The sequence below is a fragment of the Rhineura floridana genome, chromosome 15 (assembly GCF_030035675.1).
Source record: "Rhineura floridana isolate rRhiFlo1 chromosome 15, rRhiFlo1.hap2, whole genome shotgun sequence".
Taxonomy (NCBI): Eukaryota; Metazoa; Chordata; class Lepidosauria; order Squamata; family Rhineuridae; genus Rhineura; species Rhineura floridana.
This window is the reverse complement of record NC_084494.1, coordinates 1,339,623-1,352,264: the sequence shown is the minus strand read 5'-3', so window position 1 is coordinate 1,352,264 and position 12,642 is coordinate 1,339,623. Positions and strand designations below refer to the sequence as shown.

Below are 12,642 nucleotides of genomic sequence, written 5' to 3'. Positions count from 1 at the left end.
CTTGCAGAGTTTGTGGAGTGGCTTGTACTTCTCTTCACGCATAAATAACAGCTCTTGGTTGGGTGTAAAGGTTGCATGGACAAGCAAGCACACTGCATAGGCCCAAGACTTGGGAGTTAAAGGTGTCACTAAAAGAATTCTACAGTGATTGTTTGGGAAAGATAAACAGTGCTCTCATTCTGCCATCTATACTACTGGTTCCCAGGCATTTTCTCCTATGGACCACTTGAAAATTGGTGAGGGTCTTTTCTGCCTGATGTAGCAATTGGGCTACATGCTGTGTTTTTTAATTGTATTTTTACAGCCATGTCACAGACCATCTGAATGAAGCTTGTGGACCACAATTTGGGAACCCTTGAGCTACATCATTCTGATTAATATCATATGTCACCTTCCAATACGGGGGCAGGGAACCCTCAGGCCAAGCTTGGCCTGCCAGGCCATTTCCTCCCACCCCCACCCACCTGCCCTTCAGTTGACATTTCCGGTGATGTCAGCTGATGGGCAGGAGGACAGGGTTAAATCCTGTCTTGGCTCTGCACACCTGTTCCCACCAGGGAACAGGCTCACAAGAGTCAGGACAGCAGGATTTCATCCTTGCTTGATGAGCAGAGGTTATGTCCTGCAAAATTCAAGCAGCCCAGCGTTCCTGTTTGAGCTTCCAAGTTTTCCGGGGCTCAAACAGGAGCGCGGGGCTCTCTAAAAGCCCTTCGCAAACAGCACCGCCCTGTGCTCTGAAGTCCTGACAATCAGCTCTGTATAGTAAAGAAGACAGGCGGAAACATGACAGTCTGCACAAGGTTCCCATTTTAATGACATTGGTAAAAAAACAGCTTGTAGCATGTCAGGGGCTGGCCTGGCCTCCGTCTTCAGCACAGCAGGGTTCAAGACAGTTTGGTCTGTGGTACCAGGGAAGGCTAAATGCACTTCCTGCTTTCTACACCCCACATGATTGTTAACAGAATTGTCTTGTTCAAATGCCTCAGCCTCTGCAAGCCAACTGTTCAAGGGACGGCAAGAACAGACTTCCTAAAAGGGAGGAATGCATTAGTCACAGAACAGTGCGTGCCCGCCTCTGAGTCTTAAAGGGAATGCAAAGAGGGAGAAATCGCTTCACCCTCGTTGAGTCACAAACAGGGCAGGTTTTCAGGCTGTAAGCAGTTGCAGAGGTCAGCAGGGAGAGGAGGGGCTCCCCTTGCACCCCAGAAGGGCAGAGTTAAACTCTGCACCTTTCCTGAGCAAGGCTGCTGCAAACAGCTTCCTGAAGTGCTGCACACCATCTAGTTGCCCAAAAGCTTGCGAGTTTCATAAACCAGGCAGCTCAGCTGTCAGACCGTACTTGGCCACCAGGATTTCAATAGTCTGAGTAAGCGCGCTGTAGAAAAGAGAAAAAAGAATGTATGATGACCAAGGGGCAGGGGGAAAGATGCATTCTTGAATACCGATTTAGCATCAACTGCGTGTTACAATATAGGAGGCCCGCCCCAACCCACATGACCCTCCCACTGCAAGAGTGAGCGGGTGCACTTATGGGAATCAGCTGCAGAGGAGAGCCCTACCATTCCAGGGGCCACCATCGTCCCCTCCTCTCCATAGGAAGACAACTGTGCAGCCTACAGATGCCTCTCCCGTGAGGCTTACCAGCCTGTTCGGATGACCTTGAACTTGCCAGGGACAGAGAGGTCAACCACAGTAGAGCCCAGGCGGCACTCTGGACTATGGAGGTCCCCAGTGGGACCCCCATCAATTACAAGTGACAGGTGAGGCCACAGCTCTTGGAATTCCTAAAAGGGAAAAGAAAGGGGAGCATAAGAACTTGACTGGCACCTGAGGATTCACCTGAGCCAGCATCACTGAGCCCAGATCATTGCCAGATAAGATCCACCAAGCTATTAACATTCCTAACAGCCACAAAACAGCCAAGAGTGAGTTTAGACACACAGTGTAAGAGTTGGAGAGCTCCCAGGCTCACATGCCCCCCCCCCGAGGTTCCAAGCAGCCCTTACCGTGACTGTGAGGGAACTGGCCCCCTCACTGATGTTTGCACTTGTTAAGGCCAGCGGAGCAGCACACACCCTGGCCAGCTCTCTGATGAACCAGTGACTAGGGATGCGGACACCAACTAGCTGGGACAAAAAGGGAAGGGGAGGAAAGAACATAAGACCATAAGAAGAGCCTGCTGGATCAGGCCAGTGGCCCATCTAGTCCAGCATCCTGTTCTCACAGTGGCCAACCAGGTGCCTGGGGGAAGCCCGCAAGCAGGACCCGACTGCAAGAACACTCTTCCCTCCTGAGGCTTCCGGCAACTGGTTTTCAGAAGCATGCTGCCTCTGACTAGGGTGGCACAGCACAGCCATCACGGCTAGTAGCCATTCATAGCCCTGTCCTCCATGAATTTGTCTAATCTTCTTTTAAAGCCATCCAAGCTGGTGGCCATTACTGCATCTTGTGGGAGCAAATTCCATAGTTTAACTATGCGCTGAGTAAAGAAGTACTTCCTTTTGTCTGTCCTGAATCTTCCAACATTCAGCTTCTTTAAATGTCCACGAGTTCTAGTATTATGAGACAGGGAGAAGAACTTTTCTCTATCCACTTTCTCAATGCCATGCATAATTGTATACACTTCTATCATGTCTCCTCTGAACAGCCTTTTCTCTTAACTAAAAAGCCCCAAATGCTGCAACCTTTCCTCGTAAGGGAGTCGCTCCATCCCCCTGATCATTCTGGTTGCCCTCTTCTGAACCTTTTCCAACTCTGTAATATACTTTTTGAGATGAGGCGACCAGAACTGTACACAGTATTCCAAATGCTGCCGCACCACAGATTTATACAACGGCATTATGATATCAGCTGTCCTTTTTTCAATACCTTTCCTAATTATCGCTAGCATGGAATTTGCCTTTTTCACAGGTGCCGCACACTGAGTCGGCATTTTCATTGTGCTGTCCACTACAACCCCGAGGTCTCTCTCCTGGTCAGTCACCGCCAGTTCAGACCCCATGAGCGTATATGTGAAATTCAGATTTTTTGCTCCAATATGCATACTTTTACACTATATTGAATTGCATTTGCCATTTTTCCGCCCATTCACTCAGTTTGGAGAGGTCTTTTTGGAGCTCTTCGCAATCCCTTTTTGTTTTAACAACCCTGAACAATTTAGTGTCGTCAACAAACTTGGCCACTTCACTGCTCACTCCTAATTCTAGGTCATTAATGAGCAAGTTGAAAAGTACAGGTCCCAATACTGATCCTTGAGGGACTCCACGTTCTACAGCCCTCCATTGGGAGAACTGTCCGTTTATTCCTACTCTCTGCTTTCTGCTTCTTAACCAATTCCTTATCCACAAGAGGACCTCTCCTCTTATTCCATGACTGCTAAGCCAAGAAAGATGAATGAATAGTACTACTTATTTCAAAATTATTTTTATTATTGTTATTTATTAGATTTATGAGTTGCTTGATACCCAAAGGTCCCCACGCAACTTACACAATGTTACAACAAAAACAAATCAAACAGACTATAAAAACCTAACAACAACAAAATAATTAGCAATAGCACCCCCATGCAGCCACAGGAAAGTTTGGCAGCATATTAAAAACAAAACATCATCTCAATGCCTAGAAGAAACAGTACATCTTTACTTGGCACCGAAAAGACATCAATGAAGGCACCAGGCAGACCTCACTGGGGAGCATATTCCACAGATGGGGAGCCACACTTGAAAAGGCCTCCTCCCTTGTCACCACCCTCCAAGCTTCCCTCAAAGGGGGGACCTAGAGAAGGGCCTCAGAGGAAGAGCTAAGGGTCCGGCTAGGTTCACATCGGGAGTGGCGTTACAGAAGATATTGGAGCCCTGAGCGGTAAAGAGGTTTGTAGGTCAAAACCAGCACTTTGAACTGTGCTCAGAAGCATACAGGCAGCCAGTGCAATTGGAACAGTGCTCTGTTCACCCTGAACTCTTCAACAGTCCAGTAGCTGCATTCTGCACTAATTGAAGCTTCTGAACCGTTTTCAAAGGCAGCCCCACGTAAAGTGCAGTGCAATAATGCAACCCTGAGGTTAATCAGATCTCAGCTGCCATCAGGACATGAAGAGCCTCCCCAGCAGATATTGTGGAGTGGACAGGCTGGTAAGAGAGAAGATGGCCCTTCAGGTATCTTGGCCCCAAACCATATATGGCTATCTTTCTGTAAACCAGGAATCCTTGAGGAAAAAACAAAGCATATAGAGGAAAAGCCAATATGGCTTCTGAAAGGGCAAGTCTTTTCTTGCAAACCTTTTAGAGATCTTTGAGGGTGTCAACAACCATATAGATAGAGGCAATCCAGTTGACATAGCGTACTTGGGACTTTTCATGAGGCTTTTGACGAAGTACCTCACCAAAGACTTCCGAGTAAGCTCAGCAATCAGAGAATGAGAGAAGAGGTCCCCACTTGTAGATCAGGAATTGGTTAAGTAACAGGAATTAGATTAGGAATACAGTAGGGACTCAGTCGATAAAATGGCGCCTGATGCCCGAAAAACGCCATAAAAGCAGAACAAGTGCCGTATGAGTTGGGCCTTACTCTAATTGAAAGCCGCCGTATTAGCGGAATGCTGAAAAGCAGGCCGCCAAAAAGCAGGGCCCTACTGTACGTGAATAATTCTCCCAATGGAGGCCTGCAGAAAGTGGAGTCCCCCAAAGATTGGTATTGGGACCTGTACTTTTTAACATGTTCATAAATGATCTAGAATTGGGGGTGAGCTGTGAAGTTTGTTGATGGTACTAAATGTTCAGGATTGTTATAAGAGAAAGGGATGGTGAAGAGCTCCAAAAGACGGTAAAATTACAAATACAATTCACTGTAAACAAATGTAAAGTGATGCATGTTGGGGCAAAAAAATCTTAATTTCACATATATGCTCATTGGGTCTGAAGTGGCAGTGACTGACCAGGAACAAGACCTTGGGATCATCATGGATAGCTCAATGAAGATGCTGACCCAGTGCACAGCAGCTATGAAAAAGGCAAATTCCGTGCTAGGGAACATGAAAGAATTGGGGGGGGGGAACTGCTGTTATACAAATCTATGGTGCAACTGCATTTGGTGTACTGTGTACAGTTCTGGTTGCCTCACCTCAGAAAAGATACTGTTGAGTTGGAAAAGTTTCAAAAAAGGGCAGCCAAATTGATCAAGGAGTGAAATGAAAAGGTGACATGGTAAAAGTGGCATGGAGAAAGTGGCTGAAGTCTATCTCCCTCATAATGTTAGAACTCAGAAAGTACTTCTTTACAGAGCACAGTTAAAACTATGGAATTTGCTCCCACAAGAGGCAGAGATGGCCACCAACTTGTAAGGTGTTAAATGAAGATTAGACAAATTAATGGAGGCTATGGCTATCAAAGGCTACTAGCCACAGTGAGGAGAGTGCTCTTGCTCTGTTTCTGTGGGCATCTGGTTGGCCTCTGTGAGAACAGCATGCTGGACTACATGGGCCATTGGCGTGACCCAGCAGGCTCTTATTTTGTTCTTATGAGAATCAGAGGGCAATGTCTCCACTCTCAGTTGTAAGGCAAAGGATCAACATACATGTGCACTACAGTAAACAATAATCAGTTGCACCTCAGAACGCGGCCAGCTCCAAGTTCCAGGCCAGCTAAGCTAGCCAAGAGAAAGAACAGCCACTTTTAGCTTGAGAGTTGCTGTCTAGTATGTATGTATGTATTTGTTTGTTACTTTATTTATTTATTTATTTATTTGATTATCTCCCACCCTTCTTCCCAGCAGGAGCCCAGGGCGGCAGACGAAAACACTAAAAACACTCTGAAACATCATAAAAACAGACTTTAAAATACATTAAAACATCTTTAAAAACATCTTTTAAAAAGGTTTAGAAACATCTATTTTTTAAAAAAGGTTTAAAAACATTAAAAAGCAATTCCAACACGATGCAGACTGGGATAAGGTCTCAACTTAAAAGGCTTGTTGAAAGAGAAAGGTCTTCAATAGGTGCCGAAAAGACAACAGAGATCACACCTGTCTAATATTTAAGGGGAGGGAATTCCACAGGGTAGGTGCAGACACACTAAAGGTCCGTTTCCTATGTTGTGCAGAACAGACCTCCTGATAAGATGGTATCTGCAGGAGGCCCTCACCTGCAGAGCGCTGTGATCAACTGTGTACATAAGGGATAAGACTGTCTTTCAGGTATCCTGGTCCCAAGCTGTATAGAACTTTGTACACCAAAACTACAACCTTGAACTTAACCCTGTAGCTAATAGCCAGCCAGTACAATTCCTTCAGCAGCAGGGTGACATGTTGGTGATACCCTGCTCCAGTGAGCAGTCTCACTGCCACATTTTGCACTAGTTGCAGCTTCCAGACCAACCTCAAGGGCAGCCCCACATAGAGCATATTACAGTAATCCAGCCTAGAGGTTACCAGTGCATGGACAACCGTGGTCAGACTATCCCGGTCCAGAAACGGCCACAGTTGTCTTACCAGCCAAAGCTGGTAAAAGGCACTCCTAGCCACTGAGGTCATCTGGGCCTCTAGCGACAAATATCCAGGAGCATCCCCAAGCCCTCATCCAAAGCAGGAAACTGACCAATTACCTGAACTCGGGAACCACCAACCCACAGTGTCTCTGTCTTGCTAGGATTCAGGCTGTGTTTACTGGCCCTCAACCAGCCCACAACCGAGTCCAGGCAGCGGTCCAGGGCTTGCATGGCCTGTTCCGATTCAGATGTTACAGAGAAATAGAGCTGGGTATTGTCAGCATACTGCTAACACCTCACCCCAGATCTCCTGATGACCTCTCCCAAGGGGTTCATATAGATGTTAAACAGCATGAGGGACAACATGGTATGCTACAGCACAACTGCCAGGGGGCCAAAAGACAATCACCCAATGCTATTCTCTGAAAACGACCTTGGAGATAGGATTGGAACCTCTGTAAAGCAGTGCCTCCACTACCCATCTCACCAAGTTGGCCCAGAAGGATACCGTGGTCAATGGTATCATAAGCCGCTGAAACATCAAGTAAGAATAACAGGATCGCACTCCGCCTGTCCTTCTCCCGATAAAGGTCATCCATTAAGGTGACCAAGGCTGATTCAGTCCCATAACCAGGCCTGAACCCAGACTGGAATGGGTGAAGATAATCTGTTTCATCCTAGAGTACTGGCAATTGTTGCACCACAACCATCTCACCTTCCCTAAGATTTACAACCTGTAGGTAATTGTCACAAACCAATGGGTCCAGGGTGGGATTTTTCAGGAGCGGTCGGAACCACTCCCTCTCGCAATGATGCATTGACCACACCCTGGATCCACTCAGTCAAATCCCCTTGGCAAGCTTTTATAAGCCAAGAAGGGTGAGGGTCAAGAGGACACATTGCTGGCCGCATCATCACAAGCACTTTGTCTATGTCATCAGGCCGCATCAACTGAAACCGTTCCCAAGAAGTTGCAGCAGACGTTGCACTTGACACCTCATTGGGGGCTACAGTAGATGTGGATGGGCATCAAGACTGCTATGGAGGTGAGCCCGTTTACGCTCAAAGTGCCTTGCAAACAATGTCAACGGACCCCTGCAATAAACAGCGTTAAAAAATCCTCTTCTCTCTATGAGTATTCCAAGTCAATCAGATTTGACTTTTAGCTCAGGGTGGAAGGATGTCTGCTCTGACATGGACCTAACAGCAGTGGCGTCACTAGGGGCGTGCGGGTGACACCATCAGAGGGGGCTGATTCTCAGCTTTAATTTAAAAAAAAATTAAGTTTCTAGCTGGTCCGGTTCTCGAGATATACATAAAAACGTCAGCCCCCCCATTAAATCTTTTTTTAAACCACTGTATAGCACTTCATAGCTTTAACCCCGCCCGTTCAGGATTGCAGCCAATCAGTGAAGTGTTTGGTTGACCTGTGGCAGTGTCTAGTAAACCTCATTGCAAGGCCAGAAAATGGTGGTCCCCCCCCCCCCCGGTTTATCTGAAAATCTCATAAATTGGGTAAGTATATATGGGACGGTGTAAAAGCCGGAACGGAACAGAACAGGCCGGAATGGGCCCTTTATAAAAGAAATTGATGCCAAAAACAATGGGATGTGTTAGAGACACTTGAGAACAACATTTAGGAACAAAAACCATTCCGATAGGATTTTTATTAACCCTTTAACAACCAAAATGCCCTCCGGAACAGAATGAAACAGCCCGGAACGGCAACTTCCCAGTGAGCCAGACCTCCGAAATTCACCAGTCCCACATGACTACATGGGATGCATGCAATAAGACACAAAACTCCCACGAAAACCACGTTCCAATACCCGTTCCGGGCTATAATACGCTTTTATGTTTTCATCCTGAGGAGAGGATAGGCTGAGAGATGGTGAGTAGCACATTTAAGGTCTCTTCACCTCCCTCCCTTTTTTTATTTGTATTTAGTTTATATTTCTCCAATATCTTCCCCTGGCTGTTTTTATGTATTTTAAATATTTTTAGATTAAATAAATAGGAAATCATAATTGTGAACCTCCCTAAAAGCAATTTACCTATCCTTATGTTTTGGCAAAGTGATGGTGTGAAGGCATGCTGGTAGAACAAGAGACCATGTTTGACGCGTGTTATAAGGTGTTTGAGGACTTTGTCACACATTACTTTTTGAGACCTGTAGATTCATGTTGGAAAGAACACGTGCACATATTGAATGGTGGCTTGGGTGCTGTTTTTTCAGTCTACGCTGCATGCGTAGGGAAGGTGATACATCATCTGGCAGCTAGCTTCATAACATGAGAATGAAAAACATTTTCACTTGTTTACTTTTCTCAGTATTGAGACCACTTCATATATTATTTTTTCATACACAGAAATTTAATCTTTGTATAGGAAAAAGTATTTTGTAAAATATGAAGGACAGTGGCTGCCCAGTCAGTATAACCACTGTACAAGATCTACTCAGCCACTGTAATTACCTTTTTGTTTTGAGTGCTCTTTTGTCTGGGTCTTGGTTCAGGTGTGTATCCAACTTTGATGTGCTTATGGGAGGGGTGTGCAAGTAGTGCCCCTCCCCCCCAGTGTGGAGGCTTGGACAAACATTGTGTTATGGAAAACCAAAGTCTGTGTGAAAGTACATATTTGGGAATGCCATAAGTGTAATCCTAAACACACTTAATAAATAATATCGAACTTGCACGTCACAAAATATATTACGGTCATGTCCATAAGCACCAGGAGGGTAGTCGCCCAGGGGGTCTTAGTCCCTCTGCTTTTTTGGGAGCAGGGTCCCTATGTCTCCAAGCATCCTACAGTCAGCATGAAAAGTGTGTTAGTCACTGAGAAGAAACTTCTAATATGCTTCCTTGCCTTTCCTGCTGATTGGAGCCAATCAGAGTGAAAGGAGGTGAGTCAGCCACTGAGAAGACTCTTCTCAGTTGCTAATGCTCTCCACTTACATGCTGATTGGCTCCTAGAGATGTTTGTTGTTGTGAGAGAATGCATTAACAAAGATCTCATTCTTAATCCAGGAGCAAAAAAGAGTGTATGTGGCTGCAACTATCATGAAGGGACTCTGCACTTCTGAATTTTCTACTAAACAACTGATAAATACCGATGTAACTTTGTGTCTGGAGACTTCTTATTAAGAATCACTTTCCATAATTGTAAGGAGGTATGTCCACACGTATGCATCCCAGGAACCTAAATGAGGGATGAGAGCAGCATAGGGACATAAGCAGATGTCTTATACCAGGGGTTCCCAAACTTTTCTTCTACACAGACCACTTGAAAATTGCTGAGGGTCTGAAAGTATCTGAAAATTTATTATGGGCATATGCAAGATAATTAACTCCCATTAGTGATAAGAGCAAGAATTTGGGCTGTGCATATGATATTGTAATTTAAAGGTGTAATTTTAATTTTGCTAGCTGTTTATCTCACTACTATTGCCATTACATTCAGTGATATACGGGAATTACGATTTACGAGTAACATTAGTACAAAAAACATTACTAAGGATTCTGTATGGTCTGATATGGGAGGAGGTCCATGGGGGTGACACCATGAGTTACCGCACCGGGTGACACCACCCCTAGTGAAGCCACTGCCTAACATTTGAGTCCCCAAACTCAACACCCCTCAACGTACTGTCCAAGAACGTCAATGTATAAAAACTGAGGGCTCTCCCACGTGCAAATGTCCCTATGTGGGTGTTGTAGCAGTGTCTGCCCACGTTTCCAAGACTCACTTGGGTGAAGGGGTTCAGGTCTTTGTTGAGGGCCTCCGAGCGCTCCAGCACCACCGTCACAGGCCCAGGGAGGAGATCGCGCAGCAGCTGGTCAGGCACAGCAACGTGGCAGTACCTGCAAAAGGCGCAGGAGATCGTTACTCCCCCCGCCAGAGGGCTGGGCTGCCCCATCAACACCCACCCGCCCGCCTGAGGAAAAGGGCTCCTCGGCTGGTGTCCCACGGAGGGACGCATGCGGTCGGCGTGGGAAGGGAAGCGGTCCTCAGGAGGCGGCCTCTCGCCCAGGCGCCGTGGCGGCGCGGCTCAGCCGGGCCTCCGCTCCGACGCACCGGTAGACGTGCTCGACGTCGGCGAGGCAGATGGCCAGCGGCTTGTCCCGGGCGCGGCCCTTCAGACGGTACACGGCTCGCAGCGCGCGCGAGTCCTGTGCCAGGCAGGCCACGCCGTAGACGGTGTCGGTGGGCAGCGCCACCAGCCCGCCCGACCCCAACGCGCCCGCCGCCGCCCCCACCGCCGCGGCACCGGCAGCATGAGGGAGCCCCTGCGGGGACCCCCGGGGCAGCGGCAGAGGCCGGGGCGGAGGGTCGGCGCTTGCCATAGCGGGCCGCGGCGGGGAGGCCGGCACGAAGCAACCGGCGGCGACGGCGGCTCCAGGAGAGAACCGACGTCGCGTGCGGAGTAGGAGAGGCGCTCTGTACATGCGCAGAGGAGGAGGAAGCGGCCTCGCCAGCCGAGCCCACGGCGCTCCCGCTTTCCCAGCGCGGGGACGCCGCTTCCTGCGCTGCCATGACGCAACTTCCGGTGAGAAGCCGACGCGCGGCGTCACTGGCCAGAACAGAGCCTAGAGAGGCGCCACCCATAAAGAGCTGGGGGAGGGGGGAGCGGGGGGAGCGCTGCTTCCGATTCTTATAGGAAGTCCGGGCGGGTCATCAACTCCAGACCATGGACGCGCAAAACACTAAACTGAACCCCGGTCGGGCGGAAGTGACGGAGCTGCCCATACGATGGCGCTGCCCAGCAAGGGTGGGGGAGGCGAAGTGGTCCGGATGCGATGGCCGGAGTCGGCCGTAGGGAGTGAGCTGGAAACGCGAAGCGGCCCGAGCGTCGCGGGGCCGCTGCCCCAACCGGCAGCTTAGTTATTCGCTATCATCGTCGCCGCGCCAGGAAAGGGTTCCTCGCCGCCGAGCAGGAGCGCGTAAGGCAAGCGAGAGGCGCCACCGCGGAGAAGGCTCTGCCTAGTGCTGCGCCGCAGGAGACGCTTCCCCCGAAGGCGGGGTAGGGAGAAGAGTGCTGCCCCCCAATGCAAGGGCAGGCGGGATAGGGGGAGAAGCGGCGCTCGCCCCTTTGGGTATTCTGGTCGCAAGTCATTTAGGGCATTGCTCTGGGCACCCGCACATCCCAGTGAGACGGCAGCCCTCCCCAAACAAAACTGGTGTAATGTGGTTTTGCCCCACTGTAGGGTTTAGCAGTTGCCCGCCACATTCTGCACCAATAAAATGAGCATCTTCAAGGGGCAGCTCCCAGCACAATTCATTACAGTAATCCAGCCTGGAGGTTACTAGAAAATGGAGCTGGAAAAAGGCTCTCTGCCTGGACCTTGTCTTGGCTCCTTATCGCATTAAAGCCCAAGCTATCACATTCCTCAGCAGAATTTAGGCAGAATGGAGCACTGCATTCCTGCTTTCTCCAATACAATGGAACATAAGTTAAGCTGCCAGGTCATAATATCAGTCCATCTAGCTCAGAGTTGACTACAGCATAGACTGTAAACTCTAAAATGCCAGAAATTGACCACCTGGGACTTTCTGCTTATAAAGCATCTGCTCTGCCATTGAGCTGTTGCCCCCCTGCAAATAGTTCCCATCACCTTCAGAAATGATTCCTCCAAAAGCACCAGATTTAAATAAGCATTTAATTAGGATCCCAGTGGTATTAATATTGCTTTCAATTAAAAAATTAATTTCCACTTCCTTGCAGGTATTCCAAAGTACAATATTAATTTTATACAAAATGGAGCAGTTAAGCAAACACTGTTATTTCACATTCTTCAAAAATACAAATTCATGTTTCTGCGTCTGGGGATTTGGAGAGGCTCTTCCTTTGGAAGTACTGTACCTGTAACTAACATCTTCACATCAACTCAATGCAAGGACATTTGTTCCCATGTTTCAGAGTTAAATTTGTTTAAAACACAAAACACATACTCCTGAGAGAAACTGGCAACTTCAAATGATCTCCCCTTCACTCCTTGTGTGGCTCTGCATCTGAGCCATAGCAATGCCACGTGGTGCTGCTGTTATGGAGTTAATCTGGGCTGGGTGGGGAGACCCAGAAAGGCACTTTGCAAAAGTTACCCGAGAGCCTTTGAGGGCCTCCAGCTCCATCACAAGTGACCCCACCCCCCCATGTGGGAAAGTG

At 48.1% G+C, this 12,642-nt stretch overlaps 1 protein-coding gene across 2 annotated transcripts; it reads right to left on the bottom strand.

The window, feature by feature from the left end:
* Positions 1-789: 789 nt before the first annotated feature.
* On the bottom strand, positions 790-11,065 carry YRDC (yrdC N6-threonylcarbamoyltransferase domain containing). Of its 2 annotated transcripts, none has more exons than XM_061597275.1 (5): positions 10,554-11,065; positions 10,225-10,339; positions 2,007-2,126; positions 1,642-1,784; positions 790-1,375 (listed from the first exon to the last, which is right to left on the bottom strand). In XM_061597275.1, the coding sequence occupies exons 1-5, from the start codon at positions 10,922-10,924 to the stop codon at positions 1,306-1,308; spliced, it is 819 nt and encodes a 272-aa protein (XP_061453259.1). In that variant the 5' UTR covers positions 10,925-11,065; the 3' UTR covers positions 790-1,305. The 2 variants fall into 2 exon arrangements, 1 of the variants encoding a protein (XP_061453259.1); XR_009759182.1 differs by having other exon boundaries at positions 1,286-1,375; positions 1,560-1,784; positions 10,554-11,039.
* Between the last annotated feature and the right edge of the window lie 1,577 nt (positions 11,066-12,642).